Source organism: Hippopotamus amphibius, chromosome 8 (assembly GCF_030028045.1).
Source record: "Hippopotamus amphibius kiboko isolate mHipAmp2 chromosome 8, mHipAmp2.hap2, whole genome shotgun sequence".
Lineage (NCBI taxonomy): Eukaryota > Metazoa > Chordata > Mammalia > Artiodactyla > Hippopotamidae > Hippopotamus > Hippopotamus amphibius.
In genome coordinates, this window is record NC_080193.1 from 18,924,874 (window position 1) to 18,944,637 (window position 19,764).

Here is a 19,764-nt window from a genome sequence, read left to right on the forward strand (position 1 = left end):
CCCTCCATGTCACCACGCCACCGCCCTGGGCAGAACGGCTGCCTGCACTGTTGCCCCTTCTATCCACTTTCCACAGTGCAGCCAGAGGGATTTTACTAAAGGGCAAATAAGATCACACCACAGCTCTGCTTAGAAATCCACCTATTGGTCTCCGAATAAATTCCTGACTCCTTAACAACAGCACAGGAGGCTGAAATATAGACTGGGTTTCCCCAAAGCAGACCCTGAGACAGGATTTGGGTGCAAGTAGCTTCTCTGGCATGTGAAGCCAGGAAGGGGAGTGGGGAAGTGGCACAGGGAAGGAAGGGAAGGCAGCCAACGCAGGGAGCATTCAAGAGCAGGTCACGGCTGTGGGCCCCTGGGGCCCAGTCCCACCAGGGACCTCGGGGAGACTGGCTTTGAGTTGTCCCACCCGAGAGAGAGAGGGGCTGGGGTATTTAACCAGAGTCCCCCAGCCTTGGCGCCTCTATTCTCTAAGAGCCACACCTCTCTCTCTCCCTCCTTCTATTCTTTCTTCCTCCTAGTCCTCCCTCACCTCCCTCTCCTCACCAAGGCAGGGCCCCTGATCCTAGATTTGTTCTGTGACCCCACCCACAGCCACAGCGGACTGGATCGGAGATAAATACCCGGAACACTCAGATTCACTCCCCTGGGACTCTGGAATCGGCGGCTGATCTGGGCTTTCACTTCAACTGTGGACATCTAACCATGACAGCCTTGTTTGGCCACGTGTCCTCAGAGAAGCAGAGATAGCCAGTGTTTAGAGAGACACATGGTGGGGGGACAGAGAGACAGGCAGAGGTGGGACCTCACAGCTCCAGGAAAATTGAAAGAGAAACCTCAGCACAGGACATTTTAGTTTCCTATTGTACTGATGGGTTCTCATGATTTGGGGCCACATTTCATGCATTTGAGTTCTGTGAGATAACTGCTTGCTCAAAAAAAAAAAAAAAACCTTGCTTTTTTTCTGAAGAAAGTCACTTGGCTTTCTGACCTGTAACCACACACACACACACACACACACACACACACACCCCCTTAACTAAGAGAAATTCACCCAAGCCCTCCAATCTCCATTCCATTCATGACCTGAGTTCCGACTTCACAAAGAAACAGACCACTGTTCTTCACATTCCATTTTGAGCATCTCTGAATGGCTCAAATATTCCCATCTTAACCACCCCTGTCAATCTTCCCTTGACTCTTACGATTCCCATTAAGCAGCACCCTTACCCCTCTTCTCACGTAGCCAAGCTTACAGGAAAATAGCCCACATCTACTGTCTCCACTCTCTCACTCTCTTTACTCCTTATTCACACTATTATTTTATGGGAAAGTGCTCCATTTGAAGTTGTGATTTGAAGTGTCTGCAGGATATTTAGGCCTGGAGGTTCATAGACTACAGGTGTGGAGCTCAAAAGGCAGGTTTGGTCTGGAGATACATCTTTAAAAAAATCTATCAGTTTTTTTTTTTTTAAGTAATGCATACATATGGTGGAGAACACTTCATAGAAAGGTGATAAGTAAGTCTTTTGACACTGACTAATCCCCTCTGTTCCCTCCCCAGGGACCATCTTTTTTTTTTTTTTAATATTTATTTATTTATTTGGCTGTGTCGGGTCTTACTTGTAGCATGTGGGATATTCGTTGCCGCATGTGGGATCTTTAGTAGCGCAATGTAGGATCTTTTAGTTGCGACATGTGGGATCTAGTTCCCTGACCAGGGACCGAACCTGGGCCCCCTTCCTTGGGAGTGCGGAGTCTTAACCACTGGACCACCAGGGAAGTCCCCCCAGAAACCATGATCTTGTATACCCCTCCACACATAGCCGACCTCATGGACATGGGACCTGTGCAGTCACATAGGGCACCCACGCTTAGAAGGGACCTGAGCTTGGCTTGATGCCCTGCTGTTGCCAACTTGAAATTCTTCATTTTTGAATAAGGGAACCTACATTTTTAATGTGCACTGCCCCCTAATTACACAGTAGGACCTGTTTCTAGCTATATATGGCATATATAATATACGCATGTGCTCCTCCCACACTTTTATTTTAGCATTTGGTGATTCTTAAAACAATGGGCGTGAATCAAATTTTCCAGCGAAGAGATGCAAAAGTTATTGATACTGTTCACTAAATACTTCTGCTTCTGTTTCTGGGTACATGGGGGATATACAGTGGGACTGCACTTCCTGGTTCCCTGGTGTTGGTTGGGACCAAGTGATGAGTATTGACCAGTGAGTTAGAAGCACAAGGGAGTGCATTATTTCTAGGTCAGAGCATTTAAATGCTCATTCAAGAGTTCAAGATACTGACTGTTCCGCTAGTCTTAGTCTCTGAGTTAACTACAATGTGCAGAACCTTCTGGGTGACCCACGATGGACACTGCGTGGATGAGAAATAAACTGTCATTGCTTTAAGCTGTGAGATTTGGGAGGTTGTTTGCTATTGCAGCATAACCTGTCCTTTCCTGACTGATAGAAATACTAAAATGCTGAGACATCATTCACTGGAACCGACATTTATGGGGAGAAGAGAGCCATAGGAAGATAAGAAAAACAGTCACAGAGGTAAACATGAGAAACGAAGAGAAGGTGGGATCCAGGGCAGTCATGGAGATCAAGGGAAGACACTGCTCCAAGAAGCAGAGAGCGGGCGAGGGTGTTGAATGTGTCCAAGAGGTCAAGTAAAATAAGAAATACAATATAGGCACTAAACCTGGCAACTGAGAATTCATTGATAAGCTTATCGAGAACAGTATCCATGGAGTGGTGGCGGGGGAGGGGGTGGAGAATGGTGGACGGAGGGCTGAGGAAGCAGAGGGGGAAGAGCACGAGGGAACAGTGTAACAGTTCAGCAGAAACTCTAGAAGGAAATGGATGTCTTTGGGTGGTGGCAAGGGCAATACTGAAGTGATTTGTCTGTTCTGAGCATTTCCTATAAATGGAATTATACAATACGTGGCCTTTTAGTGTCTGGCTTCTTTCATTTAGCATCATATTTATAAGATTCATCCATGTTGTATCCTGTATCAGTATTTCATCCCTTTTTATGGTTCAACAATATTCCATTGTATGGACAGACCGTATTTTTCTAAACCATTCATCTGTCGATGGACATTTGAGTTATCTGCCTATTCACTGCTATATCGCTAGGAACCAGTGCTTTTGGAAATGAATGAATGAATAGCATGACCAGCACTGTCCAAGGTCGCAGAGGTGGTAACATGTAACACCAGTATTAGAAGCTAAGCAATTAGTCCCTCAGCACCTATGTTCTAACCATCAAGCTTTCCTGCCCTAATAGGAGTCCTGTGGATCTTCCTCTTTATACAGATGAAGATAAGTGTATCATTCAGAGTCCCAGCAAGAAAGCAATGACATACTCCAGTGGGATAACTAATGATGATTTACAAAGGTGCGGGCAGAGTTAAGAAAAAACAATAAGCGGAATTCCCTGGTAGCGCAGGAGTTAAGAATTTGCCTGCCAATGCAGGGGACACGGGTTGGATCCCTGGTCCGGGAATGCCGAGACCAGCTCGGCGACTCGAGGTGAGTGACGGGTGCCGCAAGCTTGAAGAAGACACAGACACAGACTGAAGAGAAAAGTGGGACCGGGGGGCTCAAGACCTCTCGGATCAAGAGCCCCGCTGACTCATCCCAGGCTGCTTTTATTGAGTTCGCGGGCTAACATTCTCAGGTTACACTCATAAACAATCAAAGGCCTCACATGACTGAGGCAATTATCTTTGTTTACTTCCTGGGTCTGAGTTGAGCAGGTGTGGATTTGAGCTGGGGGTGGAGAGCAAAACAGCCCTGGGGGCAGGAGACCTCTCTCAAAAGGATTAAGGGTCTGTGCCCCACCCGTGTTGGCCCCTCTGCTACTGTGCCTGTCTTAGGTTGTTCCTCCCTTGAGGAATCTTACCCGTCTCTGGCTAACCAGTCATCCTCCAGGGCCAAACACGGTGATATAAGGAAAGTTCTATGCACCACCCCTGTTGGCCCCTCTGCGGCTGTGCCTGTCTTAGGTTGTTCCTCCTCTGAGGAATCTTACCCGTCTTTGGCTAACCAGCCATCCCTCAGGACCAAACAGGGTGATATTAGTCTCCACGCCCCGCACCCTCAGTTCCTCCACTGCTCAAGCAGGACATTCTGAATCCCATCGCTCGGCCCACATACTTTAACATTTTCAAGGTTTCAAAAAGGTTCCAGAATGTCTTCCCACACGGGAAGATCCCACATGCCGCGGAGCAACCAAGCCTGCCCGCCACAACCACTGAGGCTGTGCTCTAGAGCTACGAGCCACAACTACTGAGCCCGCATGCCACAACTAGTGAAGTCCATGTGCCCTGGAGCCCACGCTCCGCAACAAGAGAAGCTACCACAATGAGAAGCCTGCACATTGTAAAGAAGAGAAAGCCTGTGCAGCAACGAAGACCCAACACAGCCAATAAATAAATAAATTAGTTAATTAATGGAAAAAGCAATAAGGGGTGGTGAGCTGCCTGGGGCTGGCAACAGCAGGGAGCTCTTACCGAGTCTGGGCCTGAAGGGGCAAGGAGGGAGGGGTGCCCAGAAGCCCTGCCATGTGAAGTTGGGAGGAGAGAAGCCTGGAAAATTCATATCCGACCTCACTGTCCTCCTTCTCTCCTGTTTCCTGAACTGGGAGTTGGGAGGTCAGGGAGCCCCTGACACAGCTCCCATGGGTGAGAAAGTAAAAATTAGCTCAGACTGGAAAAGAAAAATCTGCCTGGCTACTTAGCAGGCAGGAAGAGCAGAAATGGATAATGTCCACGGCAGAGGGAACATGAAACAGTATTTCTGTGTAGCTGGAAGGTGACAATACCCCCCATCTTCCAGTAAGTGACTGCTGCTTTGTTACTCACTGAGAAATGTCATCCTCTAAAATCACAGACTGTCAGAAACTTTGCTATTTGAAATTGCATTTGTAAGAATGAAATGTTCCTGTTTTGTCTGGAGGCTCTAAGTCATCTTGAAACAAAGAAGCAGCCCCGATTTGCAGCTCAAGTGCAGAGCTTCAGATAATGGGTTTCTGGAAACAACAATTGACAACTTTCTTAGCTTTATTGCTTCCAAGAAAACAGAGCCCTGGGTCCACTTTGCAATCCAGATCTGAAGTTCACCATTTTATATAAAACTGCTTTGCTCTGAACCTGTGAAGAAAACTTGATTTCATTTACATTTAATCTAAACTCCACCTTCCCCAGAATCTGATGATAAATCTATCTCTTTGGTGATGTACGTGCCCTCATTGAATGGGTCAATAAACCTAATTTTGTTGGATGGCAGGTTTGTATCTTAGGCTGATTGGGCTAGATCATGGGTTGACCTCCAGGGGCATAGAGCAGAGTGGAAAGTGGATCTAGAGGGTCAGGCAGGAAATATTCAGCATAGAAATAAAGTCCTCCCCCAAACCCAGCCCCCAGAAAATCTAACTCCTCCTCTACAGACCAGAGTGTTGTGAGGACGTGAGGGAGGGAGAAAGGGGGGGAGACTTTCATTCATCCAGGGTTCACATTCACCTGGGGCTGAATAAAGGATTGTAGAAATGAACTAATCAGTCTCTAATCAGTCTCCGAGTGGGGCTTGAGGCAATGGAAAGATCTAGGCTCTTTACTAAGGCACAATGGAAGCACTGGGTCTCCTGACATTTGAAGGGCTGCCCCTTTACCCTAACTGAAATGAGCCACAGAAACACAAAAATTTTTTTAAATTAAAAAATAAAAAAGTGAAAGGAAAAAGGGGATAAGGCAGAATTCTTAAAATGCCCTTCCTTTGAACACCATCTTTGTGCAGGCATCTGGGGGAGGCCAGCTGGGGCGGGGACATCTGTCAGCTGGGCCTGTAGGACTTGGCTTTTCCTGTTTATTTCCAGCCACGTCTTGGGCAGCTGCCAGGGCCCACCCCCACTCTGCCATCATTGGAGGAACAAAAACTTAAAAGCTCCTGCTAAGAATCAGGACGTTTCATTTTCCTCTTACTGGTGGGTCTGCTGTGACTGGTCTGGGAGGGCTGAGCCCTGGTCCAGCCCCAAGTGGAGACTGAGCCTCTCACCATGACAACCTGCTGCAGCTGGAACGATGTTTCCCAGTATGAGACAAACAAAGTCATCCGGATCCAGAGCACGAGTTATGGCACCATTAAGTGGTTCTTCCACGTGTTGTTCTTTTCCTACATTAGGTAAGTGGGCTGTGGGGATGACCCTAAATCTCTGCAGTGGCTGGCAGCACAGAAAACCTCAAGGTCCAGCTTCTGGCGCACATCCTGAATTCCCTGTGGTTTTGAAATCTGAGACACAAGTCTCACAGCAAGCTGGGGAGGCGTGGGAGTCAGGGGAGGAAGCAGCAGATGGGAGGAGGCAGTGCCAGTCTGCTGCAGGGAGAAGCCACCAGAAGGGAAGGTGACGCTCTGGGTTCTAACCCAAGTCTGCTGGGGTGAGCGGGGAAGAGCATGCCTGGGGAAGGTGGGAAAATGCAGGGCAACACCCTGGATTCGCAGGGAGGAGTCAAGGACTCAGGGCATGCCTGTTGACAATGCTGGCATCTAGGTGAGTCATCACGGCTTAGGGGAGGAGATAGGAGCAGACCTGTAAATGAACTTCAGGTCCTCCGCAGTGTCGGGAGACTCTCCTTGCTCTTTTTTTTTTTAACAGCTTATTGAGATATAATTCACATACCACACAACTCACTCATTTAAAGTGTATAATTCAGTAGTTTTTAGTATATTCAGCATTGTGCAGTCATCGCCACAATCAATTTTTGAATATTTTCATCACCTCAAAGAAACCTACTCTCATATCCCTTAACCATCACTCTCAATCCTTCTATTCCGCTTCAGGCACCCACTGATCTATTATACTTTCTGTCTCTATGGATTTGCCTATTCTGGATATTTCATATAAATGGAATCATGCATTATGTGGTCCTTTGTGTCTGGCCTCTTCCACTTCACATCATGTTTTCAAGGTTTATCCATGTTGGAAAATGTACCTCTATTGCATTCCTTTTTTTGGCTGAGTGATACTCCATTACATGGATATACCACTTCTGGGTGGAAATTTGTTTTTTTTCCAATTTTTGGCTATGATGAACGATGCTGCTATGAACATTTGTGTACACATTTTTGTATGAACACGTCTTCAGTTTTCTTGGGTATGTACCTACAAATGGAATTGGTGGATCGCTTGGTAAACTCTGTTTTTAATCTTTTGAGAACCTACCCAACTATTTTTCACAGCAGCTGCACCATTTCACATTCCCACCAGCAATGTATGTTCCAATTGCTTCACATCCTCATCATCACTTGTTATGGTCCGTCTTTTGGATGACAGACATCCTAGCGAGTGAGACTCTCATTGTGATTTTGATTCACATTTCCCTAATGGCTAATGCCCCCTTGTTCTTTGTGATGGCGATGATGCTGATGATACCCTTGCATCTATTAGGGAGACAGTGTAGTTTACCAGCTAAAGGTGAGAGCCACTTATTTCATAAACCTGGCTAAGTTTCCTTCACCAAGTCACTTAACCTCTCTGAGCTTCAGTTTCTGCATCTGTTCAGAGTTGTTATGATAAGTATACAAGAAAAGGCATGACAAGCCCTTATCGATGCTTAGCATAGAGTAAGAGCTTCACAAATGGTAGCTATTTTTAAAAAGTAATATTTTAAAATATAATAGGTACTTTCATATACACTCTCTCCCTTGACCCTCAAAGTAACCACGCCTAAGCTTGGGATTTGAGATCTGGAAATGTGGACTCAAAAATCCTTCACGTTTTTGAACCTTGGTTCCTCATCTGATATTATTAGGATTATCATTATTTGAGTCATATGTTTACTGTGCAACAAATATTAAATGATAAGCATGTATGTTAAAATTCTAAAGACATATTACTTAGACCAGATGTCACAGGATACATAATAAAGAACATGGTAAATGCTCCCTTACGAATCAATACGTAGATCACATATCACAATTCCATATTGTGATGTGGCTTCCTGGTGTTCTTGGGTCTGGCATGCAATGTCCTAAAAGAAGATTACTGTATATATAAGAAAAGATTATTATGAGAACACCTTATAATGATAAACATTTTTCTTTCACATGGTGGAATCTTATCTTACAAGCATTTAACTCCCTCAAATTCAGTTGTACATGTTCTACAGGAGCATGGAAAGAGACCACAATTTAAACACCGCAATGATTCACCAACTGGGTGTCCCAGAGGAAGCGTAAGATGGGGTTCCCTAGGTCAGGTCTCTGTTCCCACACGCTTCTCACAGAGTGGGCATCTTGCCACCCTAATGTCACCATCTTCCACTCAACATGCCCCCTAAAATAAGCCAACTCCTTCACCTTTACCAGGAGCAAAACTGGAAAAACAGCAACTTGTTCCAGAGCTGGAAGGAAAAATTGGCTCTGATAAACTCATTGGGAGGTAGAAGTTCTGTTTGTTATGCTTTGTGTTTAAGGATTTACCAAAGGCAATTTTGATAAGACACAATTTTACCTTAAGTGCTGACTTTATTAGAAGCATATAAAATGCTTCTCGACTGTTTATATTTTAAAATATAACATTGAAGAAAAAATATTGCCAGCTTTGCTTTTTTTTCCCTCTATGTTAATGGTTATATCTATTTACATCTCAGTGAATGAAGTCCCACAGAACACAGCTTGGGAAATGCTGCCTTAAATTGTTCTGGGAGGCCTCGAGTTGGTACAACTGCAGCTTGGCCATCTGTGAAATGGGTAGATCCATGATGCACAGGGATTGGGGGAGGGAGTTTGCATCAACTAGGACTGGGGTGGACCATAGGTGGAAGTCCAGACAGGCTTAGGTGGTAATCAGGATATGCAGCAACAGGTGAAGGATTCTGGCCATGGGGTTCTGGGTTCAGAGGCTGTCCATACTCTGGCTGAAAAGGCAAAGAGCCAGGAAAATGAAGTAAGACAGGGAGGCCCAAGGCAGGGGCTGCCCAAAGAGGAAATAAGACAAGAACCTGATCAGCTTTTCACAGTCCCTCATAATCGGGTTCAGATTTGAATCAAAGGCAAGGGCTGTAGCTATAGCTCCAGATTCCAGAGCTGCAGGGGCATGTGGAGAGGATGCTGAAAAGGACTGTGTTAGAACCGTCTGGACACTACATCAAGTTAGCCACCAAGCCACACGGGGATTTCTTCTCACAAAACTGGGCAGTGGAAGAGACGGAGCCGTCCTCAGACATGGATGGTTACAAAAGTTCAAAATGTGTCATACTGTGGGGGCTGGGTCTCTCTCCCCACATTTCCCCCCATTTATGCTTCTCTCCACATCGTGGCTCTATGTGGCTTTCCGCTTGAATGGAGGCTCTATGTAGCAAATCGGCACATTCATATCCTCACATCCTCCCCTTTGAGCAACCCCAGAAGAACAAACAAGTCTTTTCTGGTAGCTCTGGCAGGAAAGTCACAGGGAAGACTGACTGGTTGAGCCTGAGTTGCATATCCATCCCCGAACCACTCCCTGTGGCTAGGGGCATGGTGTCACCCGATTGGCCAGCCCTGGATCATGTGCTGGTTCCTGTGGCAGGAAGTAGGGAGAGGGCGGCAGAGCTGAACCATATATCCTTTGGCTCTTCCTTAGGAAAGAAGAATTCTGCCACCAGAAGAAGCAGCAAAAGAAAGGAGCAGGGGTGGGGGGAAGAGGCAGACAAGAAACCAACATCCAGTACAGGTCTTTCCAAAAGCCAGGAATTCCAGGGGCTTCTGAAGGCTACAGCTCTATCTCTGGCTTGACTCAACCCAGCACCTGGGCTGAGGAGACTCTGACCCAAGTTACTGTCAAGGCTGGGACCTTGGTATTCTCAACAGAAACTGCCTCTGAGAATCAGCTCCTGGAATTCCACATACTCTTCCAACCCACGTTCTGTTTCATCCTCTGGCCTCAGTGAGGTGGGAAGAACGGCATAGTGATGATTATACTCCAGCAAAACTGAGATTCAAACACCTGAATGACAATAAAGATAACTTCTTTCTATTGTTGCCTTTATTTATATCATCTCATTTGCTGTGCTGGGACTTCGGTATTCTTTTCATCATTTCACAGATAAGGAAATGGAAGCCATGAAAGAGGGAGTTAAATTCTAAAAAATCATCCCGTTAGAAAGTGGGTTTCGAAAGGGACTTGAATCCCAAGCCAATGTTCTTAAGCCACAAACCATACTGCTAAAGTAGTTATCTGTCAGGCTTTGAAAGCCCAGGCACTGGGCCTCCTCAACCCTTGGCCAATCATTCTTCCTTTGCACCATGCTCTTCTTTGTCTTTCTGATTTGGCCAGGGCAAGTGGAGGATGAGGATGCAGGCTGGGAGGAGCATCCCATGAGCTTGTCTTTCTCCACTGTGTATTCATTCCTCACATTTTAGAGGACCTACTATGAGTCAGACACTGTTGTTCAACGGCACTAGGCATTTGGCAACAGTGAGTGAAACAAGTTCTGGCAACTCATTGCCTTATATTCTAATGGAGGAAAGAGACATGATACAAAAATGCAAAGAGACATAATAAAATGTCTGATGGTGTTAAGTGTTTTAAAGAACAATAAATCAGGGAAGAGGTCAGAGAATGAGCATAAGTGTGACAGAGACATTTGGGCTGAGAACAGCACAAAGAGAGGGAACAAGCCATGAAGCATCTGGAAGAAGAGTGTTTCTGATGGAGGGAATAGGAAGTGCAAAGGCCCTCAGGTGGGGACTTGATAGGGTATTCAAGGAAAAGAAGGAGGTCACTGTGGCTGCAGCAGAGTGAACAGCGTAGTGAAGAAGAAGTCGTAGGTGAGCTGGAGAGGTAACATGGGTCGGGGAGGGAGGGCAGATCATTCAGGGCCTTGGAGGCCACTCTGATTTCTCTGGATTTATTCTGAGTGAGTTGAGAGGCCGTGGGAAGATTTAAAGCAGAAAAGTAAAAGATACTTGTATTCTCTTGGGAAGATTTCCCTCTTCCCTGGAGACCCGTCCTCTCAGAGGCTTTTCCCTCTTCCAGTGAATACAGAAGAGCAGGGAAGGCTGAGAGAGAAGTAAGAGAACAAACTCCACTCAAACAGCTTCTTCTCCCTCATCAAGTCAGCCTCAACCCGGGCAAACAGCAGGTGCAATATTGTCCTGCACAGCCTCAGGTTGTCTGTCACCATGGAGATGGTGCTGTTGTGCTCATCTGTGGCCATTAAATGTAGCTCCTGGCTGGCTGCTTGTTTCACAGGAGGGTGGCCACACACTTGCGTGGCTAGGCCTCCTCCTGCTGAGTGGAAGTGAGTCCACCACACAGGTGGAAAGAGTCCCAGAGGCTGGAGAGGACCAATCCAACCCAGGCATGGCCCCTGCAGACTCCGCCACTTGAGGGCAACAGGAACACGAAGATGTTTGCCACATTCTCATCCCACCCTGCACCCCTGGGTGATGCGATAGAGATGGACGGGTCCAGAGCAGACCCACATCAGGAGGAGACCCCCTCTAGGAGGAGAAGAACTGAGCTGCCTTCTACACGGGACCAAGAGAACAGCAAATACAAATGTCTGGAAGCAAAAAAGAGGAACAGCCAGAGGACAGCATGTTCCAGTACCTGGTGAGAGAGAAGGGAGCAGCAGGAGCCGAGGTCAGACAGGTAGGCAGGGCCCAGAGCTGGAGCTGGTTTCTCAATGCCATGGGAAGCCACTGGACAGTTTTCTACAGGGGAATGACACCCTTTGATTCATGTTTGTAGACGCACTCTCAGGCCACTGTGCGGACTAGAGATTGCAGGGGGCCAGAGTGGCAGTGGGGGGACCAGTAAAAAGGCTGCTGGAGTCACCCAGATGACAAAAGAGGGCGACTTGGACTAGACTGGGGCAGTGCAGCTGGAGCGAAGTGGGCAAATGGGCTATGCTTTGGAGGTAGAACTCATGGATTTTCTAGAAGGTGAAGATGACTCTAGGTTTCCTGGTGGATGATGATGCCTTTTACTGGCATAAAAGACCAGACCAAGGAGAAGCAAGCTTGTCGACTAACACAGCCTTGTCAACGATGTCAAACAAACTGTGAAAACACCTCGACTGCTACCGTATTTCAGCATCCCTCCCTTAATGTCTAAACCGAAACATTTCAAAAGCTAGAAGCACATAGTCTAAAAAAAATGAGATGGTCATTTCAAGATGGAATGATTTTAGCTTTGTGAAGAGCTTGTCCTGTTGTCCTGGTTTTCTCATCTCACAGTGGAATGGCAGAAGCTTCTCTGTGGACCAGCTCTCATGTAACCACAGGCTTCTGGGCACCACCCTCCAGCCCCTGCTCCATAGGGGCAGGAATCTCCCAGTCCTCCTGGGTGTTGAGCACACCGCTGGGAAAAGCAAGGACCAGATTACACAGATGATTCACACGACTGCACGTGTCAGCTGAGTGGTGTGCAAAATGCCAAAGAAGGGGAAGTAAATGTGGAACTAGAAAAGCTAGCAGGGATCCAACTGTGAACAACCTTGAACTTCATCCCGAGGACACTCAGAAAGCAAGAAGAGTCTTCCCCACCCCACTGCCAGCACTTTATTATGAAAAATTCCAACCACAAAGGAAACATTAAGGGTTTTATGTTCACAGTTTCATTTTGGAGAACGCATTCTGCTTTCAACACGGCAACACCTACTGAGTACTACTGAGTGCTTAGCATGGGCCAGGTTCTGTTCTTCGCTTGTCACATGTATCAGCCTGTTCGATCCTTATAAATAATCCTACAAAATTGGTTCTCATAATGTGTAATCACGATCTGAACAGCCTGACTATGGGGAAAATCCCACGTTATGGGTTCCACTCTTGATTATATGTCACAACTTAATTTCTCAGCCTCCCTTGCAGCTAGCACATATGCATGAGACCCAAGCTTTTCAAACACACGTACCACGCGACAACACTCCGGTACACAGGAAACAGCATAGGGGGGTGGGCACAAGCAGAATGCATCTGAAGGAATGTATGGGGTGGCAGCAGCCTTCATCTGCACCACAGGGACCACTTCCTGGACCCCACGTTTAGAGATCCCACCGTGGCCTTCCACTAGCCGGGAGCTTCTCTATGGAGTAAGGAGCCTACGGGGCTGTATTAGTTTTCTACTGCTGCGTAACAAATTACCACAAACTCAGTGGACTAAAACACTGCCACTTACTAGCTCACAGTTCTGTAGGTCAGTAGTTTGGGCCTGGCATGATGGGTTCTCCGCTCAGGGTCTCACAAGGTTGAAATCAAAGCATTAGCTGTGCTGAATTCTCACCTTGGGACTCTGGGGAAAACTCATTTCCAGGCTCATTCTTCCTGTTGGTAGAATTCAGTTCCATGCCATCATGGGATTCAGAGCTCTGTCAGCCAGGGGCCACTCTCAGATCCTAGACACCACTTGCATTCTTTATGGTGTGGCCCTCTCCATCTTCAAGCCAGCGATGACATAATATTTTTAGGTCTCACACATGTGACCTCTCTTCTGGGACCAGCCAAAGAAAATTCTCTGCTTTTAAAGGGCTCGTGTGTTTGCGTGAGGCCCACCCAGATGATCTTGCCATCTTCAGGTCAACTGTATAGTACAATCTAATCGTGGAAGCATTTCCATCATACGCAGAGTTTGCGAGATTGGGCAGGGTGTGTATGCCATGATACAGGAAATACTGGTGTCCCCTTAGAAGTCTGCCACCTCAGGGGCAGAAGGTGCCCACTGAATGCACTCCCCCATCCCACCGTGCTCGGTATCCAGGACCCCAGGATTCTCTTCCCAAATGGCCGTTAACCTTTTCCCAGATTTATCCTCGCGAGAGAAGACCACAGCACCCAGAGGCATGCTCCGGAGATCAAGGGGTGACAAGGGGCAGGCGGAGGGTGTGGAGGGAGCTTGGGCCTACAGTGCAGGGCATCTGTACACATGTGCACGAGGTCCTCCCAGAGCTGGGAGGAGCCAGAGTGAGATGAGAAGGGGGGTGGGCTAAGAGCTCAGGGCCCGGGGCCTCTTCAAGCTGTGTTTCCACATTCTGGCACAGAATTCTGAGGAGTCCAAGAATTCTAGATTTGAATCTGGCCTTCTCGGTTATAATGAAGGTACGTCAGGGTAGATGAAAAAACACTTTTATTTTAAAGTCTGTTATGACTTTTAAGAATAAATGTTTTAAATAAGCAGTATGTGGGCCTCCACTTGTTCTCTCACCCAGCTGTTCGTTTCCTGTCATTGCTGTAACAATTAACCACAAACGTGGTAACTTAAAACAAGGATTTATTCTCTCACAGTTCTGGAGACATCTAAAATCATATCACTGGGCCGAAATCAAGGTGTCAGCAGGGCCACACTCCCTCCAGAGGCTCTAGGGGAGAATCCTTTCTTGCCTCTTCCACCTTCTGGGGGTGGCTTGTGTTCCTCGGTTTGTGGTCACATCACTCCAATCTTCGAGGCCAGCAACCTTGCCTTTTGCTCCATCTTCACAAAGTTTTCTCCTGTGCGTGTGTGTGTGTGTGTGTGTGTGAGAGAGAGAGAGAGAGAGAGAGAAATCTCCCTCTCTTATATGAACACATATGATGGCATGGAGGGTCTACCTGGATAACCCAGGATAATCTCACCATCTCAAAATCCTTAACTTAATCATATCTGTAAAGCCCCTTCTCCAAATACAGTAACATTTATAAGTTCTAGGAATTAGGACCTGATAGCTTTGGGGCCATTGTTCAGCCTACTGTAGAAGGGGTGGCCCCAGGCATTCAGCTCACTGGGGATGGCAGTGACTAAGATTCTGGTACTCGTTTCCAAATGTTATTGGCATGAGTTCCCGCCTTAGGGCTTGGCAGTGGCTGGCAGAGTCTTTTCTCTGGAACAGTCCCTCTTCTCTGGGTGTTGTTCCTGCCTGTACAGCGTCTCAGCAAGCCTGGTTTTTCCTCCTCCGAGAGACTATATGAGCTGCCTAATGTCCTTTTAAAGTCTATTTCTGCCTCTATTTTTTAACAACTTTATTGGGGTATAAATTACATATCATAAAATCACCAATTTTAAGCATACACTTCAATGATTTTTAGTAAATTTGCTAAGTTGTACAACCATCATCATAATCCAGTTTTAGAACATTTCATCACCCCAATAAGATCCCTCATTCCCATCTGCGGTCACTCCCCATTCCTACCCACTGGACCCAGGCAACCACTAATCTATTCCCTGATTCTATAGGTTTGCCTTTTCTAGATAATTTCTCTTCTTAAACTCAGCAGGGTGGACTCTGTTGTTTAGGACTAGAAACCCTGCTGAATACAACACTAATATCTCCTAATTATAGAAGAAGAAATGATGACTCAGAAAGGCTAACTTACACAAGGTCACGTAGGTAGTAAGTGGTACAGCCAATATTGAACCCAAGGATCTCACCCAGAGTCCAAGCTCCCACTAAAGTACTGCAGAGAAAGGAGGAGGTAAGACTACAAATGGAGGGAGGGAGACCATTTAGGAGGCTACTGGGTGATCCAGGTGAGAGTTAAGGGTGATCTGGACTGACGAGTTAACAGTAGTAGAGGAGAGAAGTAAATGGTTTTGAGTAACGTTGGAAAGATAAAGCAATAAGGTTTGACAATTGAATGAATGAGGGGCAAGGAGGGAAAAGGATGAATTCGGGAGTGTGCCATGTTCTGGCTTGGGCAACTGACAAGTGGTGGAAGAACTTACTGGGATAGGAAATGTGAGGGGAAAAGCCCATCTATGGTGCAAGATGAATTCAGAACGGAAGGCACTGAGCTTGACATGTCTAAGGACATACAAATGTAGATGCTGAGTGGGTAGTGGGATATATGAATCTGGAGCTGGAGATGCAGATTTATGTACACCAGCAGACAAATGGTAACTAGAACCATGGAAGTAGCTGCAACCAACCAGCAAGAGAGGATGTAGATGAGAAGGCAAGAGGGCTTAGAACAGACCCCTGAGGAAGGATAAGCTTTAAATGATGGGAAGCACAGAGATTCCCAAAGAAAAGGCAAACATGGAGATCCAAAGAAAGTCAGGAGAATGTGGATTCTGGGACGCTGAGGGACGAAGGCAGTGCAGGGAGGTGGTACATGGTCACTGGTGTCAAATGCTGCTGAGAACTCCAGGAAGATCAGGTCTGTGGCATGTCTATTGGATTTAGTGATGGTGTTGCTGTTTACTTGGCAAGAGAGCCTTTATAGAAGCTCTGGGGGTGGGAGCCAGACTGGAGTAGGCAGAGGAGGGAGTGGAGATGCAGAAATGGATGTGGTGACTCCCTTTTTCAAGGGACTTGGCTATAAAGGAGAAGACAGGCATCAAGTGGTAGAAGGTGAAGAATGTGGGGTCGGGGTGGGGGTTATTTTTAAGGTGGGAAATGATGTTGGGATGCAGGTGGAGGCGAGACTCGAGAGAAGGGAGATGATGAGGGACGTGAAAGTTCTCATCATCATCATCGCCCCCAAACCATCAGCCTCGTCCTCATCACCGCTGGTGTCCCTGTCACCAACCAGCCACCCCAAGGAAAGCCTGTTCTGTTCCAGGACTGTTCTCATCGTCAGACATTTCTTCCTCACAATGAACCAAAATCTACCTCCTTGGTTAGAGTTCTGCCCTGTGGTCCCTCTTCTATGTGACACTTTCCAAATGGCTGCAGCTGCTATTGTATTTCTCTACTTCTCCAAAATAATAGCCCCAGTGCCTCTGCCTATGCGCCCCTAACACAATATCCAGACCCTCTGTTATCTCAGCCAAGCCCACACAACCACACTCTTGCTTGTCAAGGCCCTCTTAAAAGGTGGTGCGTACACTCTTGCTTTGCTGGTGGAAACATGAAATGGTTTAAGCCTTTGTGGTTTGGCAAAACGAACTGAGATAAAAGATGTGCATATCCTTTGACCCAGAAATTTATCTTAAGGTGTAAAATTTACCTCAGGTGTGAAGATTCTTGTAAATATGTGCCTGGCAACATGAAAGAGGAGAGTGGAGAGGCAATGAAGCATAGTGTTTAAGAAAACAGACTGAGGGACTTCCCTGGTGGTCCAGTGGTTAAGACTCCACACACCCAATGCAGGGGGCTTGGGTTCGATCCCTGGTCAGGGCACTAGATCCCACATGCCACAATTAAGACCCAGTGCAGCCAAATAAATAAATAAATAAGATTTTTTAAAAGAGTGAACAGACTGAGCCTCAATGGTAAAAGACTGAGGGCTGCCCCCAGCACCCCAAAGATCAGGAACCAGACAAATGCACCTGTTTCACCACTGAAATGCCTGTTATTCGACACTGTACTGGACATTCTAGCCAGAACAACTGAGCAAGAAAGAGAAATAAAAGGTATCCAAATTGGAAAAAGACCTAAACTATTCTTAGATGATAAGATCCTATATATGGAGAATTACAAAGAATTCACAAAAAAAACATTCAAGTTAATAAACCAGTCAGTAAAGTTTTAAGGTACAAGAGCAACACACAAAAATCCGACATGCTTCTATACAGCAACGGTGAGCAATCCAAAAAAGAAACTAAGAAAACAGTTCCATTTGCAATACCACACAAGAGAGCAGAAGCTGTGGAGCCAGTGTTGCTGCTTACTATGTGTCTTAGTTCACTGGGGCAGCTATAAAAAAAATACTACAGGCTGAGTGGCTTATAAACAACAGAAATTTATTTCTAGGAGCTGAAAAGTCTAAGATCAATGCACCAGCAGATATGGTATCTGGTGAGATACCAATTCCCGGTCCATAGATAGCCTTTTTTTTTTAAGATTTATTTATTATTTTTATTTGTTTGTTTGTTTATGGCTGCATTGGGTCTTCGTTGCAGTGCCTGGGCTTCTCAGTGCGGTGGCTTCCCTTGTTGCGCAGCATGGGCTCTAGGTGCGCGGGCTTCAGTAGTTGTGGCACATGGGCTCAGTAGTTGTGGTAGGAGGCCTTAGTTGCTCCAAGGCATGTGGGATCTTCCCAGCCAAGGGATAGAACCTGTGTCTCCAGCATTGGCAGGCAGATTCTTACCCACTGCGCCACCTGGGAAGTCCCCTTAGATGGCCATCTTTTTGCTATGTCCTCACATGGCACAAGAGGCGAGGTTTTTCTGGGGCCTGTTTTACAAGGGCACTAATCCCACTCATAAGGCCTCTGCCTTCATGACCTACTCCCTTCCCAAAAGCCCCACCTCCTCGTAGCATCACATAGCGGTTAGGTTTCCACTTATGAATTTTGGGGGGGGGGGGTCACAAACATTCCGTCTATAGCACTATGTGAACTTGGGCTCACTTTCTCTGTGTCACAGCTTGCCCAGCTATAAGGTGGGGGTAATACTATACCGTCTTTACAGGATTATTTTTGGGGAGGTGAGGATTGAAAGAGTTAATATATGTTATTAATATATGCTTAGAAGAGAGCTTGGCACATAGTAAAACCTGGATCACGAATACTAAACATGTTCATAATTGGGAAAAAAGAACAAAAGTTCCAGTTAAATATTCATCAGTAAGAGACCAGTTGGCAAAGTTTCACAATTCACCTCTTAGGCGGAAACGTATGAAACTGCCAATACTGGACTGTTTTAGTCTACAAAATGGGCAATTTTATATCTTCCAACCTAAACAATACGATACTCTGTAACCATTCAAAGTGGTTACGTATCATAGATCTATCTTTATCACACATTTCTCACTACTGTTGTGAAAAGAGTTAATGACATTATTGAGGAAAAACAGCAAGTTACATAATAGCAATGTAGAGTGTGGCCATGTTCCTGTGTCTAGGTGGGGGCATAAAGAGATATCTGGAAGATACTCTCAAAGTTTCAACAGTGATAACCTCAGGGAGGGAGAACAGCTGGAACCTTTTCCTGTTCTTTGTGCTTTTCTGCAAAATTTACACTTTTACAACAACAAATGGGATTCTCTTTACAAATGTGGCTCATACGACCTGAACATGGGGCTCCTGCTGCTTGCTGCCTAAGTAGGGCATGGGTCACTGGCTTATCACCACCCTCAAGTGGAATATTCTACTTCTCTCACCAAAGCTTAAGACAACACTAGTTTTGGGGGGTCTAGATGATATAACACAATAGTGATTAATATGCGTTTAGAGTTATTTAAAATTTGGGGCCTCTAAGATAAACCTCTGCCAATTTGGGCGGTCCATGGCCTGTATTTGCATAACTAAGTTTTTGAGCTCAATGCCTTTACATGCGCCTATTATATTTCCTCTAATTGGTAACCATTAACTAGTAGATTAGGATTCACTCTCTGCTCTCCGTAGAGAAGGCTGTGTACAAAGTATTGTGTCCTGCAGTAGGAGTTTTTCTGAATGAGGGGAGACAGTCTGGGAAGTATGAAAAGGCAGGGTTTTCTAGTGTACTAGATGGTGGAGAAGTGCAACAGTCAAAGGGAATTAGAAGGGCAGGTGATGTCTTAGCCAGGCTGTGGGTAACAAGAAACTGAGCCCCCTCACTAGCTTGCTCAAGGACAGGTGGGGCAGAGTAGAACAGGCTTGCAGTAGGCTGAATAATGCCCCCAGCCCAGCACCAGAATTTCTGTGTCCTAATCTCTGGAACCTGTGAATATGTTACCTTATGGGGCAAAAGCAACTTTGCAGATGTGATTAAGTTCAGGGTCTTGAGAAGGAGAGATTATTGGTTTGTTTGTTTGTTTGTTTGTTTGTTTTTGGCTGCGTTGGGTCTCTGTTGCTGTGCACTGGCTTGTCAGTGGGGTGGCTTCTCTTGTTTTGGAGCATGGGCTCTAGGCGCCTCGGCTTCA

At 46.2% G+C, this 19,764-nt stretch overlaps 2 protein-coding genes across 14 annotated transcripts in view; one reads left to right on the forward strand and one right to left on the reverse strand.

Moving 5' to 3' along the window:
• The window catches only part of IFT81 (intraflagellar transport 81), a 241,975-nt gene that overhangs the window by 111,302 nt on the left and 110,909 nt on the right, over positions 1-19,764 (reverse strand). The window lies entirely within an intron of this gene.
• The window catches only part of LOC130859527 (P2X purinoceptor 7-like), a 48,692-nt gene continuing 34,885 nt past the window's right edge, over positions 5,958-19,764 (forward strand). For all 3 annotated transcript variants that reach the window (XM_057747012.1, XM_057747013.1, XM_057747015.1), the window contains exon 1: positions 5,958-6,202. In XM_057747012.1, the coding sequence (XP_057602995.1) occupies positions 6,078-6,202 (125 nt within the window). In that variant the 5' untranslated portion in view covers positions 5,958-6,077. The remainder of the gene's footprint in view (positions 6,203-19,764) is intronic.